The sequence below is a fragment of the Theobroma cacao genome, chromosome 9 (assembly GCF_053813885.1).
Source record: "Theobroma cacao isolate CCN51 chromosome 9, ASM5381388v1, whole genome shotgun sequence".
Lineage (NCBI taxonomy): Eukaryota > Viridiplantae > Streptophyta > Magnoliopsida > Malvales > Malvaceae > Theobroma > Theobroma cacao.
In genome coordinates this window covers 46,248,472-46,265,689 of record NC_142647.1, presented here as the reverse complement: position 1 = coordinate 46,265,689, position 17,218 = coordinate 46,248,472, and the positions used below count along the sequence as shown (strand labels likewise).

Sequence of the window (17,218 nt, the reverse complement as noted above, 5' to 3'; positions counted from 1 at the left end):
ATCCTCCTATAAGAGTTTATTTTTAACGTGAGATTTTATAGCTTAACCCGATGGAGCATTATCTTGATTATATGAGATTCACGTATATGTAAGAATCGTGATATTGAATGTTTTCACGATTAGAATGCTCTTAGGTGTTGCACTTAAAATGCCCTAAGGTGCTTATGCACTTAGAATCTCTTAGGTGATGATTGTAATCTCTTGATGCTTTTGTGCTCGGAATCCTTTAGGTGCTTTTACGCTTGAAACTCCTTGGACGTTTTTACACTTGAAAAGCCACTGAATGCTTTCGTGCTGCTTTGACAAACACCTAATACTTCAAAATTAATAGATAACTAAAATTGGACATCTATACCTAAACAGAAGAGGCATGCAGCTTCCTTCCTCAATCCTATGAACGCCCAATCATCAGTGGACGACTTAAACCTGATTTTCCCTATCTTATGACACTATATTTTCCGTGTATTCATTGCCCACAAGTTTCATAATTTCTTCCTTGGTCCTCCCTCTCAGTCACTCAACTTATCATATAGTTTGGTCAAGCCAGGTTGAAGCAATTGGACTTGGCATTAAGGTTATAATGAAATAACAAGGCAAGGCAAATGAAAATTTCAGATATGTATTTAAGCTCCTTGTTTCATATGAACTTCTGCCTCATGGAATAACAAAACACAAAAAAAAAATGGAGTATCATGCTATTGAAATTGAAGAAACTAACGATAACCCAAAAAGAAAATCAGGAGATTGCTTCAAGCCAAGGCCAAGCAAGTGCATCATGGCCAAAGCTAAAGTCATTTCCTGATGGTAACATATCTTTCAGAGTTTCTGGAAGCTGACGGGAGGAGTATTATGCAATTCCATTGGTATAATTTTGGACCTTTCAATCCATTTTTTCTCTATCTATTCTACAACCATATGAAGATAAATAATACTGAAGTATCGATTACTCAAGAGGGTAAATATTGAATGATATTAAGAAGAGTTTTAATGTTAAGTAATCATTATTAAGAGTTAATATTGAGTAATGGTTAGAAACTTATTATGTAAATGTTGAAATAATTACGAAAAAAAGGTATACGTGAATAGATAAAAGAGAAAAAAGTGTATGTGAAATGATATAAGAGAATAAGATAAGAGAGAGAAACACTTATACTTCAAAAAAAAGTTAAGAAAAAAATTTTTTAATTACCTCTATATCTAAACCACTAAATTAAATTCTTTGAAATATCATAAGATGAAAGTAACCTCTAAATCTTGTTACTTATTTCGAGTTGCTTTCACTACTATCCGTATGAAGTGATTATTTAATAATATTAATTGTTTCACATAGATTAATGCTTCACTTATTTTAATTATTTTACATGAAATAATACTTTACTTATTTTAATTGTTCTGCATAAAATTATATTTACTTATAATAATTATTTTTATTATTTTTTATATAATATTATATTATAAATAATTTTTTTAAAAATAAATATGAATCAAAATCAAGTATTTACACTAAGGAAACTTTATTTGAACGCTATTTGACTCTCATTGAGAGTCTGCCAAGAAATAATAGACATCAGCAGGCAAGAGGAGGAGAAAATAGGAGTTCCTCCATTGTCATGTTCAGAGTTCCCTAATGTATCCAGGAAAATCACTACCAAGGTGAGCAACCGGAGGTTGTTTCAATAGGGCCTTACCATCGAGGCAAAGATTATCTGCTTGGATTTGTAGAGCAAAAATGGTCCTTCCTCGAGAAATTCTTGCGTCCAATTGGAAAGGATTTAAGCAGCTGTCTCCATACCATGTGGACGTTGCAAAGTAGAACCAAAATGTTCTACTCGAATGACGTCCTCATTTCAAGTTATGATTTTCTTGAAATGATGCTTCTCGATGGCTGCTTTGTTGTTGAACTCTTGCGGCATCTCGGATGCAATGAAAACGTTGTTGACCTGGATGATTCCATCTTCCCAAGGCCATGGTTGATACGAGTTCTCATAAGAGACCTTCTTAGGGAGGACAACCAACTTCCTCACTTCCTTCTCCAATCATTGTTTCCATGGTCCCAATGTGATGATGGAGAAGGTACATACACTTCACCGATACTAGCATTGAAAGATTTTGGTCTATCCTTTCCAACGGCCTCGGAAACCATTAATAAGAGCAGAAATTTCGAGGGGAAGCATTTACTTGATCTGTTTCGCTTAAGTTTCCTTCCCTTTGATCATGCCAGGTGTTTCTCTCCTTCACCTGCATCTGACCGGCGACAAGACGGGATACAGGGCACCGTGCCTTTTTTTTTTTTTTTTTTTGAAAAGTGGCACCGTGCCATTGAAACTGGTGAAACTAAAAAGGATGCCAGGAGTGCTCAACCAAGAAGGATTTTACAAAATGGGGCAAGTTCTGACCAACTGGAAGAGAAGAAAAGAGAAGCTAACAGTGGTCAAGCAAGTGTGACAATAAAGCATGAAACCACCGAAGCAAGTGAAAGCTACTGGGAAGAGGAAACTGAGCTAGATGAAACTAAAATAGAGCTGAAACTACAATGGATTACTCATTAACTTTTATTTTGCGCAGTCTCTTAGAAAGGCGTGGAGTAGCAATACAAAGGGGAAGAAGGAATTTATCAAATTCCATCTTTAGAATTCCTTATAAGCTTGTGGGAGTCAATGACAATGCGCAACAGCCTGAGCTTGTACCAATAGGGCGTTACCATCGTGGAAATGAACATTTACAGGAGTTTGAAGAGCATAAATGGTCCTTTCTTGAAAAATTTCTCTCTAGAACTAGGGCTTTTGGAATGGAATTAAGGGACTATCTTGAAGTTTTAAGGGCACTGGAAGAGAAAACGAGAGAATGTCACTCAGAAGTAGTCATCATGCCAATGCTTGACTTCTTGGAAATAATGCTACTCGGTGGTTGCTTTCTAATTGAAGTCATGTCATCTTGGTAGCGCTGGAGATGTATTTGACGATGATGACCCCATATTCACAAGGGCATGGCTGATCCCTGTTCTGATTAGGGACCTACTTAAACTGGAGAACCAACTTCCTCTCTTTGTTCTGGACTCATTGTTTACAGGGTCCCATGGTCATGAAATAGGAAGGATAGATTCTCTACCTACAATGGCCCTGAAAGTTTTCAACCTTGTTTTTCCAAATCGTTGGGAATCGATTAACAAGGGCGAGGACCTGAATGCCAAGCATTTTCTTGTTCTGCTCCGCTTGAGTATCCTGCCACCAAAACCAGTTGCTAGTTATCCGGTTCAACAAGAATATCGTCCATCAGATCAGTCTATACAGTGTGCCACTCAGCTTAGGCCATCAGGAATAAAATTCAAGCCAAAAAATTCTTATAGCTTCCTGGAAGTTGATTTCAGAAATAGGGTGATTGAGATCCCATCCATTACTATCAACGACTTCACCAGCACTGTCCTTATCAACTGGGTTGCCCTGGAACAATGTCTAGAAAATAGCTCCAAATACTTCACAGATTATGTGTCTTTCGTGAATTGCCTCATCAACCAACCTAGAGATGTTGCGTTTCTCTGTTCCGATGGAATCACCACAAGATTTTCCCAAGACAACCAGTATGTGGCTAATTTCCTCAACCACCTTGGGAAAAATATCGACTTCAATATTAGGCATTGTTATCTCTCCAAGCAGATCAGAGATGCCGAAGCCTACCGTAGCAGCAACTGGGCAACTATGATGCGAACTTATTTTAGCAGTCCATGGTCATTCATATCACTTTCTTCTGCCATCTTCCTCATTTCTCTTACCACGGTGCAAACTATCATGTCTGTTTTAGCTTACAAGTCTTAGGCTAGAATGAAAGTTCATGAAAGAGTGTTCTCTGGTTAGAGAAATCTCCTGCCTCAATTTTATACCAACAACAACCGAAGACGTTTATACAAGTTTCTCATTCTAATTGTATAATAAAGAAGCAAAATAGCCTGCAACATCGGCCAAACAAAAAGGTGGAAAAAGAAAGTTTACTAGGATGAAGTGACATCACATGCATCATTAGAGGCCATAGAACATGGCAAGAAAAATAAAATATAATAAAATACCATGCATCAAAACATATCAGTTTACTATGAAGGATACAAGTTTTCCTGGTATTTTTCTGGCAGGGATGACAGGGATTTTAATGAAGTTATTTGTGAAAAAGATTACAATGGTATGTTAATCAGGAAAAGTTATGTCATGATGCCAATAGGAAAATATATCCATGTTTAGAAAAATATGCACATTTGGTCTTTCAGGACAAGCAATTGATTTAAGCATTTGCTCCTTAGTAGTGTTTTAAGTATAAACAGCAGACCAAATACATGAACCAGCAGGTGCTAGAATTGTAAACTGATTACTATTTTAAATGAGAAATATAAAAGTGTTACTATTAGATTGTTGGTTGTAGTTTTGTAAATAGTACCACTTTCCCAAGGAAATCACTAAGATTCATTGCACATTCAAGAATACTACTTGATAGCATTCTATTTTTGCTGTTTTGCTTCGAGCCTCATAATCTTCCGCTCCATCTGCATTCGATGCAGCCAAGGCAGAAAGATTTAACAACCACTATAAAAGAGAAAAGGAGTTTGATAGTCTTCAATCAATACCAGACAATTATTATACTGCTACAAATCTCATAAACAACCTTCACATGCAGTAGTCTCATAAATATGCTGAATTAAGTTCAAATGTCAAGGCTATATGATGATGATAAGCTGTGTAATTTTTTAGCCATGCACACTCAGTATGATATGATGAGCCTCTAATAATCAATATTTTACAGTTAATCCATAAGTACATATGATATCTAACTAGTCACTAACTAGTCACCATTACTCTTTGTGGATAACTGAGTCTAAAATGTAACAGCTTTCCTAAGAATAAAATCTTCAATAACAAGTATCAGAAGGAATAAATAAATACAGGAATCTATGTCCTTCTAAGAAATTTATTAGCATCAATAAATTAGTTCACCCAATTTAATGTCATTATATGGGGACAAACAATAATTAAAGACGGGAAATCAGAGAAAGAAATAAGAGGTATGCTTCACTACTTACAGTACATAATTTGCTAAGAGATTGACACACTTGGAAATAATTCTACCAGTTTAATTAGTATTGCTACATCTTGGTACATTCATTGACCAATGAAGCTTATCAAGAAAGCTAGGGATCCAAATTCCCTACAAGTAATAAACTATTTGCATCTTTTCTCGAGAATCCTGGTAGTTACTCAAAATAAATTTTCTTTTCCTTTGTTTAGATTTACAAAGACTGTGCCCCACTGTAGGCAGAGGGGCCTCAAGAGAAGAAAAAGTGTAGAATAGAATTTCCTGAGAAAATTTACAAAGCAGCAAAATAAAGCAGCAATTTGATTGTCAAAGAAATAACTACTAAAATCACTCAAATATTAGTTCAGCATCTATGAAGCATTAAATGCTGTAATCAAAAGCTTCCATGATCAAGTTATGGCTCAAATCTTTATCAGTGATATTCCATCCCAGGAGGAATTCCCCATGGTAAAAGCAACCATTTAGAACACAAAGGCATTACCACAATGACACAAGAGATTACAAAACAGCTATATTGGCTTTGAACTTATGCTACAATTTTGCGTGGTTTATTTTCATTACCTAAGATATTATAACGTCCTTACTAATTCATGTAACTGTCACATGAATTAAATGTGAGTCTATACCTGGACAAGGACCTGCAACTTGTTACAGGTATGAGCGAATTCATTCTTTGTCCAACTCAAGGCCTGACAGAAGCTGAAACAAGGATGTTTTCAATAAAATAAAACAGAAAAGCATCTTATAGAACACATGACACAAGTTTAAATAGAAAAGAAGATAGAAAAAAAGGAGAATAACAAACAATCTTTAAAACATTAATAGATGATACAGGGATAACAACTGAATGAACTTGGTAGGTTAATGGATGTGTGAGAAAACCTTCCGCTTCACTTAATAAGATTGGCTATGCCAAAACAGTAAAAGCATGGTTATAGCCCAGGATTGATGAATACATATGAAAATACTCTGACATGGCAACATAAGTAGATAAAATATTAATGAGAAAGTGCATACAAGAAAGTTTCATACTTCTGCTTTTGCATCTGATCACAAGCCCGCATAAGATCCAAGCATGCGAGTCTCACATGCTCAGCACCAATACTGTTTAAATAAATTTTGTGCAAGTAGGGGGTTAGAACTATCCAATCAGTAATCAGTGAATGATGGTTGGATAGATTAAGACTAAACTACATAACAATATCATAACATAAATTTCATCAGAATACAATATAAATATTATTTTAGAGATAAGTATTTTTCTTAAAAAGATAAAGCGGCATAAAATGATGCATCACAAGATTCTTATGATAACAAACTGCCGATCTTTTCATCACCTTCCTGTTTCTCTCTCTGCCAACGGGTCTTCCGACCATGTAGTCTAATGACATATATCATTACGTAAGAAAACCCATGCTAGCTATATATACTTATCTGGAAGTCATCATTTGAATTTTCTTTTGGCATATTCGGATGCTTCTATTTAATTCAACATCCTATTTCAGGGGAGATATGCTGCATGCTTTGTTCATTATACACACAGGAGATGAGAACAAAAAAAAAAAAAAAAAAAAAGGAAGGGGTGGGGGTTGATTCTACTGTTGTGTTGGTTGTGCATCTTCACAATACCTGGAACCTTGGCAAACCCATGCCTAAAACACATGCCTTGACCTATAAATGCATGTGCTCTTTTTTCAATAAGAACACACTATTTCAAGTCCAACGTGGATTTTAATACTGTTACATAGCATACAATGAAGAACTCATTTAGTCCTTTGATTTTTTAAAGACAAGCACCATCAGGATGAAACTTTCAATTAAATTTTCCTTCCAAAAATCATTCAATATGAAATGAACTAAATCAGTGAGATTATCCAATGAACTTAATGAAAATTAAGGTCAACATTACCAGGAGCTTCTCTCCTCTATTTCTGTAGCCAGAGCAGCCAAGTTAGAAAAATCAACATTAGGGAGATCACTGCAAATACGTAGACCCATTAAGATAATCCAAAAAAATGAAAATTAGCTTTTTCAGTACAAATATTTTAGCTCCATGAACAAAGATACATGTAGCTTTCAAGTTTTGATAAAATGGTTTCCACATTGAGGCAGTATGTATTGATCAACTGCACAAAATGATCAGCCCTTCCAACCATTTTCAAATGCTGAATATGAGAAAACTGATCATTTATGATCCCCTGCAAAGAACAACATGAGAATCCACACAGATTCAATACTAAGTTACTACATAAATGCCAGAAATGCTTGAACAAGAACATCACTGTGTCATAGAAGCTACAATTCAAACAGCATGAAAACAATTTGAAAGAAACAATTCAAAAATAAAATATTATGCATAAAATTTTAACTATACATGCTTAGAGACATCTGATTAAAGATCAAATGGCAGTTCTTATACCAAAAGCCCCTGGCATAGATAGCAAATTAGAGCCAAAGGGGACCCATAGCACAAAAGATATCACAAAACAGAAAAAATGAAAGAAGAAGAAGAAGAGAAATTAAGATCGAGCTCATTTATATCTGCACCTCATTGAACAATGACTGCACATATTGTTGCAACAGTCCTCTGACAATAGACAAAGCCATTTTCAATCTTAATGAATACTATTAGATGAACAGAACCAAAACTTGAAGGAATCTTTTAATCTAAGATGAGAAGAAAAGAACTTTGCATGAGATGTATTCCCTTCAAATGACAACTTAACAAGCAAAATGTGTTGCAAACAAAAAGGATGTGTCAGACACCACGGGTTTAGCATGGTGTTTCGATGATAACACCTACAACACTTATGTCTCTGTTAATGACAAATGTCAAGAAAATCTCTTTGTCCTCTTTCAGCAAGAGTTCCTGCACTAAATTACATCTTTTTTAGATTAGTGAGAAAACACCTGAACTGTCAATCAAAAGGTATTTGAATAACATTTAACTATGGAGATACTTTGAAATTATTAACTGGTAAATCGAGAGCCAAGCCTTTTCAGAGATCATACACCACTATGGTGCACATGAGAATAAACAACTATAGCACACAACACAGAATGAACTATTTCTCCTTGCTAATCAGGAAACATACACCAAAACCAAGAAATCCAAACACATCCAGGAATTGATCATGTTTCTAACTCATAACTGAGTACATACAACTCAAAATATAATAAGTTAACCAAATGGAGATGTCTCTAACTCTGAATCCACTACAAATACGCCAGGACAACTTTAGATTGCCAATGGAACTTCCAAAACTTCTCACCCCATAAAGCATTTCCCATCCAATCCTGCTTTGCATGATGACAGGCATTGTGGGTCCACTTTTCACCTTATTGACACATAAGGTGGTATTGTAGGTCCATGCCACATGTCCAAATTGAAGATATAACTAGGCTGTCAACTGGGTCCCATTATTTTAATCTAGTACTATAACAGTCCATATACAGTTGGCTTATTTATTGTAGCTGTATTAGACAAAATAGCATAATACAGATTTGTATTTTAAACATCTTATTGACCAAAACTAATCAAGTTCCCCAGGAGCCTATCCGCCACTCTTAACTGGACTAATGGAAGCTCACTTTGGACAATAAACCAACTTAAGCTAGTATATAATGAGTTAGTCCTTTGCAGAGATTGAAGAACCTCAGCTCAGCTAGAGTTTCAATAAGATTGATGGAAGGGGCTCACGCAACACTCAGCTTAACCAAGATAACATTGATACAAGTCCTAAGACCTACCCCAGAAGTTGAATTCTACCAGAATGATATATCTCATGCAGCCTTACACCATGACCGGGAAAACACAGAATTGCTGCCCTTCAGTTGGTATAACATGTTGAAAATCAGCAACTTGCAAAAACTTAAATGGACATACAAAGTGTAAACATCCATGTGTATTTTCAGTTTAAGGTGTGGATATACATCTCTACATTCGAATTTATTTACACACAAGATAGTGAAGGTGACATCGGTTTCTATAAAGATGTTAATGTCCACTTTCCTTTATACATTTGAGTTTCTTTATAAAGATGTTAATGTCCTTTAGTATTACAGAAATTTTCATGTAACAATTACAAATTCAAGTTTCTAATGTTATTATTATCGTTTCCTTTGGGAATCTACTACAATTATTTAAACACTTTTTGAAGCTGGAAAGATATAAGCTTTTTGGTGGCTCTTAACGAAACACCTGGAGCAGGGTGCTCCAAAGAAATGATTCAATATTGAGAAATCAGATTTTTCAAGCAGCAGCAGCAGCAGCAGCAGGAAGACAGCCAATCCATGTGGAAAGCAGCTTGAGATCATAACTGCTACACACATCATATTTGGAACATAAAACTTTTGCCAACTTCAGAAACACTCAGCAAGCTTGACCACTTGAATGAAATTAACAACCATTCATGGTATGCAGAAAACTAGGTGGTAACAGCAAATTGTTACATTTTTCTTCCTTCTGTGAAAAGAAAGAAAGATCTGTAAAACAAAAAGAGAAGTTGTAACCCACTCAAATGTGCCTCCTGTGGATTAAGTATGAACCTCCCAATATTTTGTTACAGGAAACCCCTAAATTTAGGATAATCAATTCAGAGGTTTGTACAAAATGACTCACAATGCCAGCTCAAAGAATTCTTTATTGACAAATTCAGTTTGGTGAAATTCTGAAAAGGTATGTGCTCCTATTTTGCAGTTGTAACAGAAAACTCTTACAACATAGAAACGTTGTTCATAATCACTTGAACCTTAGTCTTCATTACCACTTCATTGTCTAGAAATTAAAATTTTAGATGAAGGAGTTTAAACCTTATGGCACCCAGTACATTTTCAACTTTAAAGAACAAGATTTATAGACAAGTCGTCAGGCAACTGTTCACATGACACTAGACAAGAAGTAATATTCCAATAAAAAAACTTGGAATGCATTAACACGCACTGCGTCATAACATCCTGTTTCCAAACCTGAGACTAATGATGCAGCCTCTTCTCCAACAATATAAACAGGCGGGGTCCTTGATGGCCTGCGGCTGATAGAATTGGTCATCAACGATTTCCTGAAATTATTACAAAGATACAAAATTGTATGATTAAACGGTTAGCATTTTGTTTAAAACAAGACTGCTTATAAAGAACTTTGAACACTTACATATTCATTTATATCACATTTGGGAAAAGAAAAAGAAAAGCAAGTACTTAACCAATTTCGTTCAAACTTACTGATGATATTACAATCTATAAGAGAATCACAATCAAGTCCCCATAAACCAAACAAGAATATCAAACAACAGAGTTAAACCATGAAAAATTCAAAATCCAAGTTGCAGTAAAATTGCTACAAAAGTATAAGAAAGAAAATGGGTCACCTCAGAATGCATGGAGTGAATGAACCCAGTAAGGAGAACTTTCTGGATGGGCACTGCCATTGCTAAGAACGGTTTCCTGCATGAACTGACTGCTCATATGGTGAAGTGAACCGACAGTTGGGAAGACAATGAACCGGCGAATGGAACAAACGGGCTTCAGTGATGGTCTTGGTCGGTCTTAAGTCGGAACGTAAAGATGTTCATGTTTGAACCCCTACAATTCTTTATTATAACATCTATGCCACTGTGAAATGACGCTCTTTTTTTAAAAAATTACAAATAATGAAAAGAGAAAATTAATAAAGCTAATATGATAAATAAAAAACATATAGTAATATTTTAACTTAGCATATAAATTTTAAAGGCTTCATTAAAGCTTCATAAAAATGTATAAAATAATAATTCGAAAAAATAATTAAATTCTAAGTGAAAAATATTATTGGAATTTAAAAATTTAAGTTTATGCATGAATATAATTTTCTCCCTCTATGCGCTGACTGGGCTCTAAACCAGGCCCAAAGCTTGAAGCCCAATGAAAGTGATGGGCTTGATAAGTGGTTCTGTATATGAAATATGTTAAGGGAATATTGGCTAAGAATTAGGATTAGAAATTGAAATGCTCACACAAGACTGTTGTGAAATGTTAAGGGATTTAGATTTCAAGAAAATCATATAGAGATTTAGAAAATAAAATAAAATAATAAATATATGCTATTTTATATAAAAATTAAAAATAAAATAAAATGACAAAATGTTTCCATAACCAAACACGCCCTTAATTTATACAACTAATTTTCTCTTATTAAAATCATAAAAATTAATTACAAATAAATGAAACATAAGAACAATTTGCCTACCACTGTCAATGTTCACGAATTAGAACCAATAAAGAACGTTTTAGTAGCAACCTTGCTCAATAACTGAAGCAGAGCTGAGAATCAAACATAAACTCGAGAAACTTACATCAGGCCTAATATTTCAGGGGTAGTCATCCTTGCGTACTATCAAGGAGTTAGGATAAATGACGATGGGGCTCCTCACCCTGCGAACCGAGTCAGTCCATTCCAGGGATGCTGATAAAATAGTAAAATTACCCTTTAATGGTGGCCCTTTCAACTCAACTGTAAAAGATTTCCGCTCATTCACTTTATTAAACACTAGCGTGTCAGGGGAAACCGTGATGTTGAGACCCGCCGGACCCTTCACGATTGCCTTGTATGTAGAATTTCCATCTCCTACATTTGTAACAATTCGATTGAAAACAGCTGAAATATTTGGCGCAGGGTCCTCATGCACCAAAGCCATGGATGGGTAGTTTAGAACATCTTGGCCTCCAAACTTGGGGATGCTTGAGCAATTAACATCTTCATCGATGATCAACCCTAGACGTGTTCCCGAGTAGCCTTCCTTGCATAAGTACCGGATGTAGTCAATTTCGGACAGTTCATATACCAAGCCAGGATCGACAGCCCTTTGAGGATCAATTTGGCCAGATCCATAGGCAAACTCAACAAATTTGTCTCCAACTTTCATTTCAGATGCTGATTAATTTAAGAAGAAATATATGCCGTACGGTTAGCTAATCAATATATGAATTTTATGTCAAAAATGAATTCAAAATTATTTTCCCAAAAGTTTAAGGAACAAGTCCAATGCTGATAACATGAATATTTGAAGAGACTAACCTGTTGTCATCAGAGCAGATTTGATTGCACTGATAGACCATTCAGGATGGAATGACTTGACATAGGCAGCAGCTGCACTAGCATGCGGGCAAGCCATTGATGTTCCAGACATAATATAGAACGCATTGAAACGATCGTCGCCTTCAGACCCGGTGACAGACTTGAGTTTCGAGTAAGCAGCTAGGATATCAACTCCAGGTGCAACAATATCCGGCTATACAAACATTAACAAAAAGCAAAAATGCTTGAGAACTAATTACAAACAGGTCAACTTTTATTGTTTTAAAATGTAACTATACTGCCTTTCAAAAAGCAAATGTAACTATACTGCTCAATTAAACATATATATATATATATATATATATATATATATACATACATACATATAGGCGCACACACGCACATAAGCATAGTACCTTTAAGAAAGAGAGGGACGTATAGTAAGGCCCTCTAGATGAAAAGGAAGCTGCAAAAGGTGCAGTAGTATCGACTGGTATTGTCTTGTGTATCACACCCTGAGGATTTCTGCATGCATTTTTTGTTTTTAATTTGCAGAAATGCGATGATTACTCATTTATAACAGAAATGACAAATCTATGTGATGAGTTTCTTGAAATTAACATTACATACAAAACTTACTTGGTTGAGTTGAGATATTGTAAAATCTGGAGTGCTGTATCTCTACTCACACATGCGCCGGGGAGAACGTAGGAAGTTCCACCGATTAAACTGTTAGGTGAGCAACTCATGACTGCACCTATTCCGCCCAAATCCTTGATTATAGAATCCTGGAGTCCTCCATCGCAGTACACTATTTTTCCCTTGACCTTGTTTGCATCTAAAAGACTAGCTTCACATGAACTGCAAAAGTCTCATTTTATTAGAGCCACTTATGTAAATAATATACACCAATTCCGTCTGATACAAAAATGGGGATTTTGGATATGGATATTCTTACCAGTAAGTGTCTTTTTTATTCGCTTTTGCTGCTTTTGCTCCACTAGTTAAAGGGTACATTTTCTCGAGGTTGAAGGTATTCAAAGAAACTCCCTGTTAACGCAAAGCACCGAAAAGTTTAGAGACAATGATCAATACGTTATCAACATCATAAGAGCATGAGCACTTTTATTTTGCTACTCGCAAATGGTTTCTAGGTAATAACTAACAACTAATTATATAGACATTTATTATTGCTTGTTATGTTCAAAATGCCCTGACTGCACAAAATTAAATGAGTAACCAAACACGTGGGAATCTAATGTTGGATTTGAACATGCAACCTGAGCTTTTCTTGGATAAAGATCAGAACTTGAATGCAAAGCATTGTGAGAAAGATAATGCTTACCAAAGTTTTCATGTCCTTGCCAATTTCAATTGGGGTCTTAAACAATCTGTCCGTAGCAGTAGCACCAACAGTCAAAATCCAAGGAGCCCCATTAGCTAAGCTAGCCAAATCCGGCCCATCGTTTCCCGCGGCACAGCTTGTCAAGACACCTTTCTTCATGGCATGAAACGAACCAATTGCGATCGAGTCAGAGTGATAATCTCTGGCGGACCCACCAACGGACATTGATATTATGTCAACACCATCGTCAATGGCATCATCAAATGCAGCAAGGATCTTAATATCGCTACAGCCAATATCATTACAGATCCTATAGACAGCAATGCGTGCTGAGGGAACCCCTCCTCGAACTGTGCCTTGTCCTATACCAAAGAGACTTGCATCCTTTACCGGAACGCCTGCTACTATCGACGCAGTGTGAGAACCATGGCCTACGTCATCAGCAGCTGATACATTGGTAGCTTCCCCAATGCTATAAGCTCTTGCTCCTATAACCTTGCTGTGATCGAGAGATGCACATTAAGAAAAGATAAAGAATGGTTAGATTTGGAGATTTCCATTGCAGAGGTCTCATATTAGAAACACAACACATTGTAAATGGTAACTTTTGGTATGTATGGGAGGTATAAGGGAATTTTGGATCTCAATTATTTTAAATAAAATCATAATTGTTAGGTCAAATCTGATTTGTTCAATAAATTAATTTAAAAATATATATATAGAAAAAGAAAGAAGAGAGAATTTATTTAGTTACTTGTTGCAGCCAGTAAAGTTGCCTCCTGTCTGGCAGACGCCTTTCCATTTTGATGGAGGTGGTCCAAATCCTTTGTCATCAAAGCTTGGAGCATCAATATAAATTCCTGGAAAATCCGGAAGAATTTGCTGATTAATCACATATTAATTATTAGTCCAAAAGAATCATGATAACAAGAAAGGAAAGATTCAAGCATCCATCTTCAAATGCTCAAACGATACCTGTGTCTAGCACACCAACAATTATATCACTCTCTTTTGGGGTATTTCTTTTAACAGATAAAGGCATGCCTAGAAAATCCCATGATCTTGTTGTTTGAAGCTGTCTGAAACTGTTTGGAAACACGGAAACCACATTTTCATTCTCTGAAAACGATGTAACAAAAGAATTAGTTAAAAACTCATATGGTCAGGAAAGCAGGAACCTGCAAATACTATATCTCTCATATGCAATCTAAATCTGGTATAAATTAACCTTGTAGTCTTGCAGCTTCATCTGGCGTCAAATATGCAGCAAATCCATTGAAACTTTTCCCATAGCTGTGAATTATGGACTGTCGAGCAACTTCCTCACTAATGAAGATGAAGTAAGAAATTAGAGATATACAGTTTTGTGCTTTCAAGTGGAAACAAAACTTTTGTCATCACTTACTCTTGAGTAACTCCAGAAAGCAAGCAATGGTGATGCTCCACGGCTAGACTTTTGCTTTCCAAAGCATTTCCCATATAAACGATATAAGCCTGTTGCATATGTTCATAGATAAAGAAAACAAATTAACTTTGTTAAGTCTAAATATCCAAGACAAAGAGCTTTAAAAGGAAAAATTCCACACCATAAACGTAAGATATCAAAATTCAAGGAGACAGAAACATAAAAGATTGCATCACCTTTCTCTCGCTATCATCAGCAGCATGACCTGATGACACAAGAAGAAGTGTAGCTGAAACAAAGAGACTGAAAATGACAATGTTTAGACCCATGTCGATTATAGTAATCCTTCAATAACTTTTTTTTTCTTCGGTGAGATTCTCTTCTCTATTGTCTTGTATATATTTAGGTTGAGACTTGAGGTTGGGGAAGGGTTGAAAATTTAAATTTAAGATCATATCTTTGAGCTGATAAATTCTTTTGTTTGAAATTTTCGTTAGGATCATTACAAAAAGATTTTGTTAGGGGAGAGATAATTTCCTATATTTCCTGTGTTTAAGTAAATCTACAATTTGATATTCAGTACTCCTAGATTTCTTTTTTTTGAACTTTTTTATGTAATAAATTTGGCATACCTTAATTCATTCGAACTGATCAATCATGTATGGGAAGTTAATTAGTTAGGTTCCTGGTTTGAACAGTGATCTCTTTGTTGTGCTCATCTCTAATACCAAAACCAGTAACTCCATTATCTTGTTCAACACCATATATGGATAAACTGAAAAATTAATCCAATACTGAAGATTAATTTATTAATTGAATTTATAGTATAAATACCATTTTAACACACTTGGACAGAATTCTACCAGTTTCGTTAGTATTGCTACATTTTGGTACATTCATTGACTGATGAAGCTTATCAAGAAAGCTAGGGATCCAAATTCCCTACAATTAATAAACTATGTACATCTTCTCTCGAGAATCCTGGTTACTCAAAATAATTTCCTTTTCCTTTGTTTAGATTTACAAAGACCATGCCCCACTGTAGACAGAGGGGCCTCAAGAACAGGAAAAGTGTAGAATGGAATATTTTCCTGGGAAAATTAACGAAGTAGCAGACTAAAGCAGCAATTTGATTGGCAAAGAAATTACTACTAAAATATTGTTCAGCTTCTATCAAGCGGTAACTGCTGTATTCGAAAGCTTCCATGGTCAAGTTATGGCTCAATATATAATTAATAAGTTAATACAATGAGTTAGTCCTTTGCATAGATTGAAGAATCTCAGCTCAGCTTGAGTTTCAATAAGATTAACGGAAGGGGCTCACACAATATACTCTGCTTAACCCAGATAACATTGATAGAAGTCCTAAGACCAGCCCCAGAAGTTGCATTCCAGCAGAATGATATATCTCATGCAGCCTTACACCATGACCAGAAAAACACAGAATTGTTGCCTTTCAATTGGTATAACATACTGAAAATCAGCACCTTGCAAAAACTTAAACAGACATACAAAGTATAAATGTAACATCCCCCTCCTCAGAATGTTAGAACCACTCAAGACCTACAACTAGGGACGGGAAATAAGATGAAGATAAGATAAGGTAGAAGAGTTATAAACTAAAATTATTAAGAGGAATTATGAGAAAGAAGCTGTCGGTGACATAAGGAAATTGTTGAAAGGTCAGAAATAAATTAGAGTGATAAGGATAATGAACCAAATATATATGTGTTATACAAATTCAGATTCTTGATTAGAAGATTGGGTTAATTCCAAAGTGAGTGAATAAATTAACACTTAGAAGAATTTTATAAGAGTCAAATTTAAATTTCTTGGAGTCAAATAATCTCAATTTGATCTTTAGTACATTAAATGGAAAGGAAAAAAAATATGCTTGAGGATTAAATTGTAAGAAAAATAAAGCTTGGGGGATTAAATTAAACAAATGAAATGCTCAAGGCCCGATTAACAATGACATATATACATATATATATAAAAAATAAATAAGAATGGAGGGGGCAATGTGCAAATAGTCCATGGGCTGACAACCCAAGGTTGTCCACCCGTGGGGGGTCACCCGCCTCCACCGTTCTTGCATGCTTCTTTTTTTTTTCTCTTCTTCTTTCTTTCTTTCTTTCAGCATTCCTTTCATTCTCCTTTCTTTATTCCAGCAAGCCACAACAAATCCTTCACCTTCAAAGCTTAGTTCTTCAAATAAACTGGCTTCTCCAAGCTTAGTCCTCCACGGATTCCTTTGATAGATTACTTTTACAAGCTTGTTCTCCTCGGGTTCACTAAGATAAACACACTTGCACAACAGTTTTTTATACAAACCTCC

At 35.4% G+C, this 17,218-nt stretch overlaps 3 protein-coding genes across 7 annotated transcripts; 1 reads left to right on the top strand and 2 right to left on the bottom strand.

The window, feature by feature from the left end:
* Window positions 1–1,820: 1,820 nt before the first annotated feature.
* LOC18590357 (UPF0481 protein At3g47200-like) lies at window positions 1,821–3,812 on the top strand. Its single transcript, XM_088809737.1, has 3 exons — window positions 1,821–2,221; window positions 2,566–2,857; window positions 2,925–3,812. The coding sequence occupies exons 1-3, from the start codon at window positions 1,821–1,823 to the stop codon at window positions 3,810–3,812; spliced, it is 1,581 nt and encodes a 526-aa protein (XP_088665863.1).
* A 430-nt stretch (window positions 3,813–4,242) lies between these two features.
* Window positions 4,243–10,628, bottom strand: LOC108663169 (histidine-containing phosphotransfer protein 2-like). Of its 5 annotated transcripts, XM_018126551.2 has the most exons (7): window positions 10,446–10,628; window positions 10,045–10,136; window positions 7,144–7,274; window positions 6,986–7,054; window positions 6,094–6,180; window positions 5,703–5,775; window positions 4,243–4,568 (listed from the first exon to the last, which is right to left on the bottom strand). In XM_018126551.2, the coding sequence occupies exons 3-7, from the start codon at window positions 7,230–7,232 to the stop codon at window positions 4,449–4,451; spliced, it is 438 nt and encodes a 145-aa protein (XP_017982040.2). In that variant the 5' UTR covers window positions 7,233–7,274; window positions 10,045–10,136; window positions 10,446–10,628; the 3' UTR covers window positions 4,243–4,448. The 5 variants fall into 5 exon arrangements, with proteins under 5 accessions (XP_017982040.2, XP_017982038.2, XP_017982042.2 ...); XM_018126549.2 differs by lacking the exon at window positions 7,144–7,274; XM_018126553.2 differs by lacking the exon at window positions 7,144–7,274 and having other exon boundaries at window positions 4,243–4,528.
* Window positions 10,629–11,304: 676 nt separating this feature from the next.
* LOC18590356 (subtilisin-like protease SBT4.15) lies at window positions 11,305–15,209 on the bottom strand. The gene is made up of 11 exons (XM_018126925.2): window positions 15,117–15,209; window positions 14,881–14,969; window positions 14,704–14,801; window positions 14,451–14,594; window positions 14,230–14,335; window positions 13,476–13,974; window positions 13,089–13,180; window positions 12,770–12,991; window positions 12,547–12,655; window positions 12,131–12,344; window positions 11,305–11,986 (listed from the first exon to the last, which is right to left on the bottom strand). The coding sequence occupies exons 1-11, from the start codon at window positions 15,207–15,209 to the stop codon at window positions 11,424–11,426; spliced, it is 2,229 nt and encodes a 742-aa protein (XP_017982414.2). The 3' UTR covers window positions 11,305–11,423.
* Between the last annotated feature and the right edge of the window lie 2,009 nt (window positions 15,210–17,218).

Bases quoted from the DNA above. Each gene is read 5' to 3' on its own strand.
- LOC18590357 (XM_088809737.1), top strand. From the start codon at position 1,821: ATGTTCTACTCGAATGACGTCCTCATTTCAAGTTATGATTTTCTTGAA. The intron at 2,222-2,565 runs GTGTTTCTCTCC...TATTTTGCGCAG, and splicing joins CTTCCCTTTGATCATGCCAG to TCTCTTAGAAAGGCGTGGAG. The intron at 2,858-2,924 runs GTAGTCATCATG...TTCTAATTGAAG, and splicing joins CGAGAGAATGTCACTCAGAA to TCATGTCATCTTGGTAGCGC.
- LOC18590356 (XM_018126925.2), bottom strand. From the start codon at position 15,209: ATGGGTCTAAACATTGTCATTTTCAGTCTCTTTGTTTCAGCTACACTT. The intron at 14,595-14,703 runs GTTAATTTATAC...CATCGTTTTCAG, and splicing joins TGAAGCTGCAAGACTACAAG to AGAATGAAAATGTGGTTTCC. The intron at 11,987-12,130 runs GTTAGTCTCTTC...TAAATTAATCAG, and splicing joins ATCTGCTCTGATGACAACAG to CATCTGAAATGAAAGTTGGA.
- LOC108663169 (XM_018126549.2), bottom strand. From the start codon at position 10,505: ATGGCAGTGCCCATCCAGAAAGTTCTCCTTACTGGGTTCATTCACTCC. The intron at 6,181-6,985 runs GTAATGTTGACC...TTATTTAAACAG, and splicing joins ATAGAGGAGAGAAGCTCCTG to TATTGGTGCTGAGCATGTGA. The intron at 5,776-6,093 runs GTATGCACTTTC...TCCTTGTTTCAG, and splicing joins CAGAAGTATGAAACTTTCTT to CTTCTGTCAGGCCTTGAGTT.